This window comes from Onychomys torridus, chromosome 6 (genome assembly GCF_903995425.1).
Source record: "Onychomys torridus chromosome 6, mOncTor1.1, whole genome shotgun sequence".
In the NCBI taxonomy this organism is placed as follows: Eukaryota; Metazoa; Chordata; class Mammalia; order Rodentia; family Cricetidae; genus Onychomys; species Onychomys torridus.
Genome location: NC_050448.1, coordinates 84,711,811 through 84,726,590, shown reverse-complemented (window position 1 = coordinate 84,726,590; position 14,780 = coordinate 84,711,811). Strand labels below are relative to the sequence as shown.

Genomic DNA, 14,780 nt, shown 5'->3' with positions numbered 1-14,780 from the left:
AGCTTAGGGGGTGGAGAGGACCCTGAGACAGAGTGGCCCTGCTCCGTTTAAGACCTATACTCTGCTCCTAACCCCCAGCCTCTCCTAGAAACACCACCTTCTGCATTTCACATCAATACCCTCCTCCCTGGGGCCAAGGCCTCATCCTGCTCACTCCTCCCAATGTGTATTCTAGTAGATGGATTGATAGGGCCTTTCAGCTTCCAGAAGGAGTATTGAACTGCCCATGTGTGATAGATAGTTACACACACACACACACACACACACACACACACACATATACAAATGGGGGGGGGGCGCGGGGTGTGTGTGTGTGTGTGTGTGTTTTAGTGAAGGGGAGGCCATCTCTAGGTTCAGTTTCTGATAGGCCAGTGGAGGGTGCTATCCCCAAGGTGTGTGGGCCCCAGCCTGAGAGGCTGAGTCATAGCCAAGCCTAAACTGCCCCTGGTATGAGCGGGGCTCTGGTTGGGTGAGGTGGTGAGCCAGCGTGAAGCTCCTTAATGCCTATGGACACCACTCTCTCTGGGCGGAGGGCCAGCAGAGGGCACCCAAACAATTCCTCCCGGGCTGAACACACACCTGATTTCTGCACAAGGGAGTCTTTCAAACAGGTGTGGCTGGGGCGGGTGCAAGAGGACAGGAGGGGGCAGGAAGCGTGTTGAAGAAGGGGTGGCAGAAGTAGGTGTTCAATGCCAGAGTCTAATCCTTTGTGCTGACTTGTCAGGGTGACGCCCGTGGCCAACTTTGGCCTTGATTTTTTTTTTTTTCCTTCCCACCAGCGAGAGAATAGTTACTCTGGGGCCCTCATACGTCTGTCTGGGACCTCTAGAACTAAACAAAGATGCAAAGCAGGAATCATAATTTTTTTTCTTTTTCTTTCTTTCTTTCTTTTTTGTTTATTTGTTTGTTTGTTTGTTTTTTTCGAGACAGGGTTTCTCAGTAGCTTTAGAGGCTGTCCTGGAACTCACTCTGTAGAGCAGGCTGGCCTCGAACTCACAGAGATCCACCTGCCTCTGCCTCCCGAGTGCTGGGATTACAGGCGTGGGCCACCACCGCCCGGCTCATAATTTTCTTATTCTCTGAGTCTATAGACAGCAGGAAGAACAGAGGGCAACCCGTTCCTATGTTCCCACCAATCCACAGGAATCCGGAAGTCCCGAAGGGTTCCTTCGGTCACCTGTTTTCCATTTTCTTCTTTGTCCCCTTAATCTGCCCCGTGCAGCCGCCAGCGCCTGTCGCCATCTCTCTTTCAGAGGACTCCTGATGGATTCGACTCGGTGCCGCTGAAGACGTCTTCAGGAGGCCCAGACATGGACCTGTGAGAGGCCCGGGTCCTGCCTCGCCCGCCCGCCTCTCATCTGGGCGCATCACCCTGCAGGCCTGCGGCAGTTTAGACGCCAGCACCCTGCATTCTCCGCTGCTGGGAATCTCTTCATCGTGGCCTTATCGGAAGTTTGGATTTCAGACCCTTGTTTTTTTATAGAGTACCCAAACCTTTCTCTCTGCTTGCCTCAAACCTACCAAATATACCCACACTTTGTGTATCGTTTCCTTGCTTGTATCTTGTGTCCTAAAATAGTCCACCCCCACCCCCGCTCCCGCCCCCGGAGCCATACTCTCCTCTGCTCATAACTCTTACAGCTCTGGAGTGAAAATAGTCCCTTTTGAAGTATAGGACTGACTTCTGGCCTCCTGTTTGAGGGCAGGCGCAGCTGAAAGTTTCCTTGGTCAGATAAAGGCCTTCGATTCACGATCTCTTTAGGAGAGAGGCTGGGTGAGGGAAGGCTGGAGACGGACAGTCTTCCCAGCAGCCTGGGTTTATTCCTTCTGGGTAATGAGACTGGACAGGGACCCGTGGACAGTCTGGGGACAAGGTGAGTCGAAGCCGGTGTAAGAAGAAACTGGGAAAAAACACAAAGAAAGGCAAGAAAGAAGGAGTTTTGTTTGTTCTATTTTATAACCCGAAACCTCATTTCCTTCTCTTAAGTGATAAATATTCCCACTAAAGGCAAAGGAGATTATTTATTTACTTATCAAGAACTTGCCCAAAGCCCTGAGTAGACCTGTTCCCCACAGCTGATTTTTGAAAATGTCCCTTCCATCTCCTTAGGACACTAGAAAGAACCAGGTAAGTCAAGCTTTATCTTCTATTGACTTCACTGGGAGATAGTCAACACTTGCCAGCGAGGAACCGCCCATCAGTGAGCACCTCAGTCCTAGGGCATCATGGGATGTAGCATCTTATTTGGAAAGAACACAGGAGGCCAGGGTTTTAATGGGTGGTACTAGGGACTCCAGCCCACGGTGACATGGACCAGTTATGGTCAGGATATCTGCTAGGCCACAGAGTTACGTACTTCTAGACTGCCCAGGAAGGGGCTGCATGCAAGGCGGATACTAACCAGTCTTCAGGGAGGAAAACCAGGGATGTTTTAAGGTCTGCACCCACCTGAGGGACTTGTCACCCCAGCTTCTGTCCTATTCTCGATTCCTTTGTACTCTAAAACTCTAAAAGACTCCCAGCCTCCATTTCTGGTGACACCTCTTTGGAAGGTGAGCAGACTAGGTACCGTCTCACAGTGTGGAGTTTCTCCATCTCCTCCTTTTACTCAGCTATAACTGATGAAGTGTCTAGAATAGAAAAAAAATAGAAAACGTCCAGTTTACTTTTTCTTCCTACTCCTGGGAATTCTACCTCTTTCATCCTACGCCAGAATGGCCACCTCTTGGTTGAGCTCCCCGTGGTCTACACCTGTGCCCTTTCCCCAGTGACAGGTGATTGGCATAGAACAGAGAAGCATTTCTGAGTGGTTTGTCAGCCAAAAAGTGACTTGCTCATCTGATACTCATGGCTTCCCTGGTGATGGTTTCTAAGAATCAGAAAGAAACGAAGCTATGCCATGACTTCTGACCATCAGAGGCATCCACAGTGACTAAACAGAAAAACTTTTCTTTGGGTATCCAAGCTGTCCCCGATTGTGTGATTGTCAGGCCTCGACCATACTGGAATAGTCTTGAATGGATATGTACACGTAGGCCGTGAACTCATGGCCAGTCTCCTGCAGCCTCTTTGCTTTCTGCTTCCTATGGAATGACTGCTTTCTGTGATGAAGACCACAGGAGATAACTTAGACTATTCTGTAAGAAGTAGGGAAAAGTTCATCTCTTTGGACTTCTTTATTGGGATGTCTTAGAATTGAGTACCCCAACCCCACACATCCTCAGACTGCACTGATTCTATGATAGCATTTTTGGGATCTCTCCTCTACTCCTTCCTGGGGTGCTTCCTAAAGGAAAGGGGTCACCTGTTGCTTCTCTAGCAGCTCAGCAACTGCAGATAATTTCAGTAGCTCTACTAATATCTAATTTACAGACTGCATAAGTCACCCTTTCAAAACACACAATTCAGTGAATTAGTTTTCTGCACTGAAGATGAAACCCAGGGCTTCTCACATGCTAAGCAAAGTGCTCTACCACTGAGCTACATCACTGACCATGGCCATACAGTTTAGGACAGACACATTAGCCCTTGAGCCAGGGCTGTGTTAGTTTGCATAAGCTTTAGGGGCAGAGGATTGGCTCAGGAGATAGTATGTAAACTCCATATGGATATCTAGAATCCTAAATGACAATTTCATCCTGCAGTCATCCCTGTATTTGGCTGGGAATACAAATGAAGATTATGGTATATCTAAGGACCAGGGGATTTCTTATCAAAACTTTTTTTTTGTCTAACTCTATATTAAAGCTAAAATTGACTATATTTATATAACAGAAGCTTTGTAAAAGATTTTTCAGCTTTGTCTCATCAGGATGGGTTGGATTTCCTTTTTACTCTGTATCCCACGCATTTATAGTTTGTTAGGGATGGGTGTTGCATGTCATTTTTTAAAAATAAAAACATACCTTTTGAACTGTCTTTCTTGAAGTATGGGGATGGGTAGCTGGACAAGTGAGTGAGAAATGATGTCTTTGAAGCTCAGTCAGAAAAGATGAACAGAGAAAGGAACAATGTGCAGGATGGAGGCTAGAACATTCTTGGCACCTGTTGAGGAGTTAATACCAAACACCTCAGTTTCTATAATAATGAAATAATACCAAGACTGGGTGAGGGACAAAAGATCTCAAAAGTCAAAGATAGCTTGTTAGGTCCCTTCCCCGAGTCAGACATCTTCTCTCCAGAGGGGTTAGTCAGCCACACAACGTTTCCACAAACACAAACAAACTTAGCTTTTCCTAGTAGGAAGTGGGTTATTACAGACTAGAGGTGGAGGCAGTTGTAGATACTCCCTACAGACCCACCTTCCCCAGGATGGCTGGCTTCTTCTGATCCAGTACTTTCTTCCCCTCTAGTTACGTACACTTAGCACCCCAGGAGAACTGTACCCGCCACATGAGTTTAGGCTGCCACAGGCTTTTGAATCTGAATATTACAAGGCATGAATGTTCTACATCGGTCTTTGGGGAAACTCTCTAGATCTAACAAGGTTTTCCTCCTCCTCCAGCCCTTCCCACTCCTCTGTCACTAGAACCTTCTCTCTTTTTTCCTGGGTTTTTCAAGAGAAGGTTTCTCTGTGTAGCCCTGGCTGTCCTGGAACTCACTCTGTAGACCAGGCTGGCCTGGAGATCTGCCTGCCTCTGCCTCCCCATGCGGCGCGGGGACAAAAGGCAAGTGGCAACACGGCCCATCATTAGTCTTTTGTATCCTCTTGCCCCTCTTTATCTCTGCTTTTTGTTTTGGCTTTGGTTTTGAGCCACTGTAGCCTAGGCTGACTAGAACTGACTATGTAGCCCAGGCTGGCCTCAAACTCATGGCAGTCTTGCATGCCTGACTGTGCATTTTGGTTTTGTGGGCATGTGTAGATCTTTCATGTTGTTGTTGTGTGTGTGTTTTTAAATTCTTACTCATTTAATTTTGATGTGTGTGGGTGTATAGTCTGCATGTACAAACTTGTGCACCACATGTATGCCTGAAACCTAAGGTGGACAGAAAGAGGTGTCAGATTCCCTGGGCTGGAGTTTCAGAGGGTGGTTAGCTAAAATGTGCCTGCTGGGAACTGAGCTCAGGTCCTCTGTAAGAGCAGCCAGTGCTCTTAGCTGCAAAGCCATCTCTCCGGCCCCACTGTTGTTGTGGTGGCTTGTTTTGTTTTGTTTTGGTTACAAAACATAAAGGACATTTACTGAGCAACAATGATACATTATAGAATCATACAGTGAAAAAACCAAGTTCCTCAGCGTTCTCAAATTTCTTGCAGGTTACTCTTTGAGATTCAGGAACACTAAATTAACATTTCCAGGAATTCTCAGCAATTTCAACATTATGATTTTTTTTTCAAATACTTATTTATTATGTATAAAGAAGAGGGCACCAGATCTCATTACAGATGGTTGTGAGCCACCACGTGGTTGCTGGGAATTGAACTCAGGACCTCTGGAAGAGCAGCCAGTGCTCTTAACCATTGAGCCATCTCTCCAGCCCGCATTATGATTATTTTAAACATACTTCTAACACTATGTTCATACTTCACACTCTATTATTCAGACAACTAAAACTCGTGTTTAAAGGAAGAAATGTTCTTGGTAGTGCTACAAAGGACAGCCTTGCTGCTGCTGTGAGATAGGATCTCCTACGTTCCTACCTGGGCCAAGAACGACCTTAACTCCTGATCCTTCTACTTTCCATTTCTAGAGTGAGCGTTGGGTAGATTCCCTGACAGGCAGACAGGGAGAGGGGCCATGACTAGATAATAAAGATGCTGAACTTCAAGATGACAGGCTTCTTCTTCACCCTCCTGACCTGAGACCCAAGCCTGGCAGCTTAAAATCAAAGGCCTGAGGGGCCTTTAATCCTACCTGGAGGGCCTCCTGCCTGTGGACAGGTCTGACAAGCTCAAGGCCAGACCAGGATGTGTTTGTGGACCAGTTTCCCTGTCTTTGTCCAAACTGAGCAACCCTAAACTGGGAGAGGACAACTCTCTCAAAGACCCTTAACCTCCCCCCCTCGAACCCTGCACCCCCCCCCACAACAAGCCCCTACTCCCCTCCCACCCCCTCACCTCACTCCACCCCCTCAAGGACAGTTTTGGCTTCCCCTGCTTTGTCTTCTGTGTGCTTTGCTGGGCAGTAAAGTCTTTCTTCTTTACTTTTGTGTGTGTGTGTGTGTGTGTGTGTGTGTGTGTGTGTGTGTGTGTGTGTGTGTGTTTTCCAAGACAAGTTAGTCCTGGCTGTCCTGGAACTCCCTTTGTAGACCAGGCTGGCCTTGAACTCAGAGATCCACCTGCCTCTGCCTCCTGAGTGTGTGCTACCACCGTCCAGCAAAAGCCTTTCTTTACTGTTTGATCTGTTTGCTATCTGAGATTTCTCTGCTTCTGCCTGTTGTGCTTGAGATTTTTCCTGCTTTCTAATTCTGTAACTGGCAGAGAAAAGACCCTTACACAGTAACAGTGAGAGTGAGTACCCAACTGCCATGGTGCACCTGTGGCTGTCAGAGGACAATTTGCAGGAGTTGGTTCTCTTTTTCCACTTTATGGGTCCCTGGGATTGAACTCAGGGCCTCAGGTTTAGCCACCGGCCTTTACCTAGTAGGCCGTCTTGCCAGCTTGCCTGTTTTTTGTTTGTTTTGTTTGTTTTGTTTTGTTTTTGTTGTTGTTGTTTTAGACCAGGTTTCTCCATGTAGTTTTGGTGCCTGTCCTGGATCTTTCTCTGAAGACCAGGCTGGCCTCAAACTGAGTAGTACTAGCAGGGAAAGATTTCAAACATCACTCCGACCTGTGGGATAAAATGAAAACTCTAAGAAGTAGAAAAGGAAACGAATTGTTATCTGTTAAATCCAGATTAAATGCCTTGATGAAGCTGCCTTGTTCTCAGAAAAGCCTAGAGCAGCACTGTCCCTATTACGACAGAGGAAGAAATTCCAGTGACTGCGGCCAGGGCCGCAGGATCCCCAGCACCCTCCTCCGCCCTCCCTGGAGTAACCCGTCCTCCTTAGGCACTCCGTGGAGACACCTGCTCTCCCTCGCCTAAGCTCCTCCCTTCCTTCACTCCTGGCAGACCTCACACAGCTTAAAAGTCACCAACTTTGAAAGGTTCTGCCTCCCCCGATGGACACACAACAGCCAAAGCTGTATCACAACCACACAACAGTCCTGCTGTTTGTCTTCTTAACGTAACATAAACTGTAAGACCAAAGAGAAGAACTACAGACAGAATCAAGCCTGAAATCACACAGGGGGCAGCAGAATTATGCAGATAATTTGAAGGATTCCACTGGCAAAGAAGATTGTCCAGGGAAGAAGATACCTCACTACTTTGTCTAAACATTTTTTTTTTCTTTTGGTTTGTTTTTGGAGACAAGGTTTCTTTGTGTAGCCCTGGCTTGTCCCGGAACTCACTCTGAGAGTTCAAAAGGCTTAAACTCACAGATCTGCCTCCTGAGTGCTGGGATTAAAGGCGTGCACCACTACCACCACCACCACTACCACCACCACCACCACCACCACCACCACCACCACCACCACCACCTACCTGGTTTACAACTTTGTCTAAACCTTTAAGAAGACATTTAAGGGCAGAGGATGCAGCTCAGTTGATAAGAGTGCTTGCTTAGCATACTGGAAATCCTGGGTTCAATTCCTAGTATCATAAAACTAGGTATAGTCACACCTGAAATCCCTAGGGAGACAGAGGCAGGAGGATCAGAAGCTTGTGGTCATCCTCTGCTACATAGCAAATTCAAGGCCAACCTGGGCTACACGAGTCAGTGTCTCCAAAAGAAGAAGAGGAGGAGGAGGAGGGGGAGGAGGAGGAGGTTTCCTATTGCTAAGTTTGGTGTTTCGAAATGTAATTTGTAATTCCAATACTTGAGGCTGAGAAAGCCACCAGTTCAAAGCCAGCCTGAGCTAAAGAATGAAACACCTTCTCAAACAAAACAATTTGGAAACATAATTTCTTCTTATTGCTAACGTTAATTCTGAAAGGAAAAGTATCGGGCTCAGGAACCCCAAGACCTGTTCTCAGCACAAAGGAGATTTATTTACCCCAGAGGGACAGAGGGCAGGGAATAAGGGACAAAGACAGGAGATAGAGGACAAGGGAGAAGGGAGAGAGCACAAGGAAAGGGGGAAGGGAATATTTGTTCCAGAGGAATGAAGGACCGTCTCTGGATAGAGAGGAGACAGACGGGGCATATAGGAAAATGGTAGTTTATAAAGGTACAAGGAAAAACCCGGTGTTAGATTGAGGTACTTAATTTTAATTGGGCGTGTTAATTAGGTAAGCTAAAGGGGGACTTTTGATTGGTGGACTTCAGTACTTCGGTACCTGGACCTGGGTAGTCAGCCTCACAAGGAAGAAGTGGCCAAATAAGGGACTTTGGTGGTTAGCTTTAGGAATGTAATCTAACAGTTTTTAGCAAGGCAGAGGGAATGGGGGAAGGGCAAGGCCTGCCAGAGCCATGCTTGCCGCACTAGAGCTGGCCAGAGTCCCTTCAAATTCCCTAACCTTGAGTCTCAGCTGAAAGCAGGAGGGTCCTGAGTGAGTTCAGGTCACCCTTGGCTGTATGAGACACCACCCTAAACTATGAAACAAAAGCTGGTTGTGGTAGAATATTATTCTAAGGGGTGTTACTTTTGTCTATGTTGCATTTGTTTAACTCTGTGAAGCTGTGTTACTGTGCCTGTCTAAAACACCTGGTGGTCTAATAAAGCTCTGAATGGTCAATAGTGAGGCAGGAGAAAGGATAGGCGGGGCTGGCAGGAGAGAGAAATCTGGGAGCAGGGACTGAGAAGCCAGAGAAGGAGGAGGACTCCAGGGGCCAGCCACCCAGCTACACAGCAAGCCATGGAGAAGAGTAAGATTTACAGAAGTAAGAGAACGGGAAAAGCCTGGAGGCAAAAGATAGATGAGATCATTTAAGTCACGGAAAGCTGGCAAGAAACTAAGCCAAGCTAAGGCCGGGCATTCATAAGTAATAATGCCTCTGTGTGTGATTTATTTGGGAGCTGGGTGGTGAGCCCCCCCAAAAGAGCCAAAAAAAAAAAACCAAAAAACCAACAACAGGTTGTGGTTGTCACACTTATAATCCTAGCACTTGGGAGGCTGAGGCAGGAGAATTGACATGAGTTGAAGGCCAACCTGGGTTACAGGGTGAGACTGTCTCAAAACTACAATTAAAACCCAAAGCAAAACAACAAAGAACCCTAACTGGTGGAATATGGTGTCTCATGACTGACATCTCAGCACTCAGAAGGCTGAGAGTAGAGACTGCCGTGAATTCTAAGACAGCATGTTCCAGGTCAGTGTGGGCCATGGAGTGCCACCCTGTTCGAGTGATTTACTTTTAATTAAAAAGCTCACAATCCCACATAAAGAGCAACTTCTTACATGGCTCAGTGTGACAGGAGCGTTGACTTGTCACCCCAGTTCTATCAGAGGGAGAGGCTGGCTCAGTTCCCCTAGGTCTGGTAGCTTTCCATGACCATCCAGGAGACCTCTAAATTCCTTTCTAGCCACCCGAGGAGAGCAGCATCACCCTTTGTTACAGTGTCTCGACGGAAGGGAATGGGAAACCTAGAATTTGAATGACTCTGGAAATAGCACAAGAGAAACCAGCGTGGAGCCGAGGGTGTGGCGTCGCCTTTAATCCCAGCACCTGGGAGGCAGAAGCAGGTGGTTCTCTGTGAGTTCAAAGCCACACTGTTCTACATTGAGAGTTTCAGGATAGCCAGGACTGCAGAGAGAGACATGTCTCAAAATCAACAAATAAACTAGCATGTGGGCTGGAGAGATGGTCTTGATGGCTAAGACTTATTGCTCTATCAAAGGACCCCATAACTTGGACCCCAGCACCTCCATCAAGTACCTCACAAACGTGTAACTCCAGCTTCAGGGGATCCAATACCCAGTCCTGGCCACAGTGGAGCGCGCGCGCGCGCGCACACACACACACACACACACACACACACACACCCCTACACCTTAAAAGATAAAACCCAAATGTCTTAGGAAATCAGAAGGATGCTAATCAACCTGGGAGACAGGACAGAGGGTGCTGGAAAGGGCTTCACAGGAGAAGGGAAAATTAGTTGGAACAAAGAAGGGGAAGAGAACTCCAAGTAAAAGGAGCTTGTGTGAAGAAGGCTCCATGGCAAGGAGAACGTGCTGTGTGGCAGAGAGAGAGAGGAAAGGCCATTCCCAGGAGCTGGTAGGCAGCAGGCATAGTGATCGCCATGTTTGGACAATCTCCCAAGGGTAGCAGGAAAGTGACAGGATTGGACCTGTCTAATTAAACATGGAGGAATCTCACTCTGAATCCAGGAAAGAAAAAAGGAACACAAAGAGAAGCTGAAGAAAGGCCTCGGTGTAGCCTGCTAAGGGTTCTTAAACCCTTGAGTCCCAGCAACACCCAAAAGCTAGGTATTTGTCATCATAAGGGCTAATGGAAATGACTGTGAAGGGGTTATGGCCTCACACCAGCACTCTGTAACTATTTATTTGTTTATTTTGTTATGTTTGAGACAATCTTACTACACAGCCCAGCTTAGACACTCACTGTGCAGACCAGGCTAGCTCTAATTTCCAATCTACCAGGATTATGGGAAGCTGTGCTACCACCTTTGTTTTTAGTGAGAATTACTCACTGCAGCGACACTGGTTATCTCCTTCGGACTAGTATTCTTTTGGCAGCCATACACATCTGGCTAACTCAGTAAAGGACAGTAAGCTTTACTTGTTTTTAATCACATTAGCTTGGTGCAATGATGTACAGTTGTAGCCCCATCTACTTGGGAAGCAGGAGAACTCCTTGACTTCTAGCCCTTAATGTGGGCAGAGGTGGACAGGAACACACTCGCATAGTGATGCACCTTCAAATTGCTCCTTCAGTTTGGGAAACACTGAGCACTCCCCAAAAGCACTCTATTTTAGGTTATTTTCTCTTATTTGTACTTATTTCTGCTATTTGTGTTCACCATTTTAACTCTGGACAAGATCCATGACCTTCAGCTAAGAATGCCCAGTAATGTGTACATAATTCTTCCTTCTTGAACAATGTGACCTCACACCAAGCATGCTCAGGAATATATTCCTTAAGCCAGTGGTCCCCAACCCTCCTAATGCGGCAACCCTTTCATACAGTTCCTCATGTTGCGGTGGCCCCCAACCACAGAGTCATTTCATTGCTACTTCATAACTCTAATTTTGCTACTGTTGTGGATCATAATGTAAGTATCTGACATGAGACTCCACAGGCTGAAAATACTGCCTTAAGCTGAGTGATGGAGAGGTGTATGTGGTGGGACATAGCTATAATCTCCACGTTTGGGAGATGGAGGCCAGATGATCAGGAGTGTAAGGTTATCCTCAGCTACATAATGACTTTGGGACTCTGTTCTCAAAAACAACAACAACAACAAAAAAAAAAAACCCAAAAAATAAAAACAAAATAGTTTGAATGGGGAGCATGGGTCACTGGTCGAGCTCCATAGTGTTAAAAGAACAAAAAATAAAAACAAAATAGCGTGAACAGGGAGCACCAGTCACTTCGAGCTCCATACCATCGTCCTGGGCTTGTTTTTATCACTTTAACCTTTTCTGCCTCCTGAGTTTCTTCTTCCTTGGGTTCCAGGAACTATAGACATGATTGATTACCATCTTTATGACAAATGACCCAAACTGCTTCCAAGCAGCAGCAGAAAGCTACAGAAGGGACCCCACCCCACCCAATGAAGGCGATTCCCTCAATGATAGGGCTGCCTCCGATTGGAGGATTCATCATGTCATCAGAACCAGACTGTTCCAGGCAAGTGAGAACAGCCATAACAACCTCTCCAGAGACCTAGTGCAACCAGAATTGAGATACTGTCCAGTCCAGCTACAGGCTTGACCAGGACTACCTGCTCTGTCAGCTATACAGACCCCAAGCCCCTCCTTTATCTCCCTTTTCTAGAAAAATCTCAACCGTCTCCCCCCACCTCTCTTTTAGTGCTGGAATCTGAACCAGGTCTTGAGTATGTGAGGCAAGGGTTCTGCAAATGAGCTTTGTTTCCCTTCCTGTTAGTCTTTGGGGCGTGTGTGTGTGTGTGTGTGTGTGTGTGTGTCACTGAATCCCTTTTTCTGTCCTTCCTAAAGTGATCATGTTGTTTAAAAGCCTCCATTTTCTGTACTTTGTAACTACTGTCTCCTTGGTGTACAGGGAAGGGTGGGTAGTCTTTTGGGGCTCCTGAAGCTTTGGCTTAGTGATGTGAGCACACTGGGGAATGTTCCTAAAGTGCCTTCCTATCTGAGTATGCACGCGCCTCTCACACAAACCTGCAGGGCTCTCTTCTTACTCACTGAGTAAGGTAGCAAATCTGCCTTTTAGCTGTAGCTTTTGGCTCTGCATTTACCAAGATGTGACCCATTGCATGTGGTTACAGGGTCACAGTCTGAGGATAGCTTCAGAACACAGTGAGACTCGAGAAGAAGGAAGGGAGGGAGGAAGAAAGGAAGGAAAGAAGGAAGGAAGAAAGGCAGGGAGGAAGGGAGGGAGGAAGGAAGAGAGAGGAGACAAAGAAGGAAGGAAAAGAAAAGTAAAAGAGAGGGCTGGAGAAATGGCTCAGAGGTTAAGAGCACTGGCTGCTCTTCCAGAGGTCCTGAGTTCAATTCCCAGCACCCACATGGTGGCTCACAACCATTTATAATGAGGTCTGGTGCCCTCTTCTGACCTGCAGACATACATGCAGGCAGAACACTGTATACATAATAAATAAATCTTAAAAAAAAAAAAAAAGTAAAAGAGAAGAGATAGCTAGTTTCCCTTCCACACTAAAAATCCTGATTCTAAACTGATCAATGCACTGTGCTATTATGTTACTTCTTATATTTACCAGGTAGAATGAGTATTTTAATCTTATGCCTGCTTTTTGGGAAGGGGAGTTCTTTCCTTCCAACTTGTGGGTCCCAGGAATCGAACTCAAGACTTTAAGCTTTGAAGTAAGCACCTTTATCTGAGGAGCCATCTCACCAGCCAGCCCTAGCACAAGCATTCACAAACTTTTTTGTTTGTTTGTTTTGTGTAGCTTTGGAGGCTGTCCTAGAACTCACTTTGTAGACCAGGCTGGCCTCGAACTCACAGAGATCCACCTGCCTCTGCTTCCCCAGAGCTTCGATTAAAGGCGTGCGCCACCACCGCCCGGCAACATTTATTCTTATATTTTTCATCTGATTTCCATTTTCTTTCTTTCTTTTTTCAAGAGGACTGCCAGCCAATGCTGAACAGCTGCAAGTTTATTTCACAGCCAGCTTATATCCAGTCTTGAAGGTCAGAGGTAGAACAATGCACAGCACAGGCATTCAACCACTATCTATCCTGCTTTGCATCAAGGAGCAGGCAGTTTCATTTTCTATGTCAATGTACCTCTGTCTGGCATCAGCAGCTTCCGTCTAGCTAGATAGTATGTTCCTTCCTGTAGGCTATTGATTTCCATTTTCTAGCATTCTGGTTGCTAGATATTTGGAGAAATGTGTTTTAGGGCTAGGAAGGGACATAAGAAGGTTAGAGTATTTTTTGGGGGGGTCAGTTTTGATCTTTTTAGTAGATATTAACTATGTCAATTAATATTTTCTACTATACAAAAGTAGTAGGTTTGGGGTTTGGTTGCATGTGTGTTTTGGTTTTGAGACAGGTTCTTACTATATAGTTCTGGCTGGCCTGGAACTCTGTGTAGCCCAGGTTGGCCTTGACTTTACAGAGATCTGCCTGCTTCTGCCTCTTATGTGATAAAAGGCATATATTACCAAGCCCGAATGGGTTTTGTCTTTTTGACACATGCTGGCCCTGAACTCATGATCCTGCTGCACCACCTCCCAAGGGATGGAATCATGGACATGCATCACCACACCTAATCGAGGGAGGTAGTTTCAAATGAGGTCTTCTTACTTTAAGAGTAATGGTGAGTAGTTAGATTGGATGTGGTGGTGATTTCCACCAGCCAGAGGCTGTTTGAGGCCAGCCTGGTCTACATAGAGAGATCCCTTCTCAACAAAACAAACGAGTAATATGGATGTGTTTATAGAACAACTTGGCAATGCTCCAATTAAGTAAACGTAGAATAGCACCCAGCCAGTTTCAGTCCTAAATATGCGCCACAGCTTCTTACAGCGGCCAATTGGATGGGAGGGCGCTTAAAACAGGTGTGCTGGTCACATTGATGCATCTCCAGACACATAGCCAGCTCTTTTCCTGGTTTTAAACCTAAAACTGTAGCCCAAACTGCAGGAGACCAGGAAGGGACCAACCCAGATTACCCTGCCTCCTCAGTCTCCTTCAGAGTTTTATCCCTAGCCTTGTCCGACATATCCGTGGGCTTGGCAAAGGCTTGTTGGAGAGTGGGGCTAATATAAAAAGAAAAACGATGCCAGGAGAAGTGGCACACGCCTTTCACCCCAACACTCTGTTGGAAGCTCTTGTGGTTTACATAGTTATAGGTGAGACCTTGTATCAAAACAAACCGCCCCAGAGCTCAAGAATCTTGAGATTAGGTAAGTGGGTGGACAAACTATGGAGCTGTTCCCTCTGGTGCCAAGATAGAGGAGAACGGGCATCAGCAAGGCGCGCTGGCTGCCAGGTCAGGGGCAGGCTTCTGTCCACAGCGAGATCCGCCCTGCAACAAGAGGAAACCGAGGCATTCACAATCTCATGGGGCGATCAGACGGCTCTATAGCAGTGCTCCACGCTAGAGAAGAACCCCTAGGTGCAGAAGGCCACGCCCTTTCTCTTTAACACCGCTCCCTCCCGACTCCGC

The 14,780-nt window shown here is 46.6% G+C and overlaps 1 protein-coding gene across 3 annotated transcripts in view; it reads left to right on the top strand.

Moving 5' to 3' along the window:
• Elapor1 (endosome-lysosome associated apoptosis and autophagy regulator 1) overlaps positions 1-3,919 on the top strand; it is an 89,183-nt gene extending 85,264 nt beyond the window's left edge. For 2 of the 3 annotated variants that reach the window (XM_036189853.1, XM_036189855.1), the window contains one exon: positions 1,254-3,919. In XM_036189853.1, coding sequence (XP_036045746.1) covers positions 1,254-1,322 — 69 coding nt within the window. In that variant the 3' untranslated portion in view covers positions 1,323-3,919. Of the gene's footprint in view, positions 1-1,222 lie in introns of all 3 variants that reach the window. The other variant, XM_036189854.1, reaches the window with a different exon arrangement.
• The last annotated feature ends 10,861 nt before the right edge of the window (positions 3,920-14,780 follow it).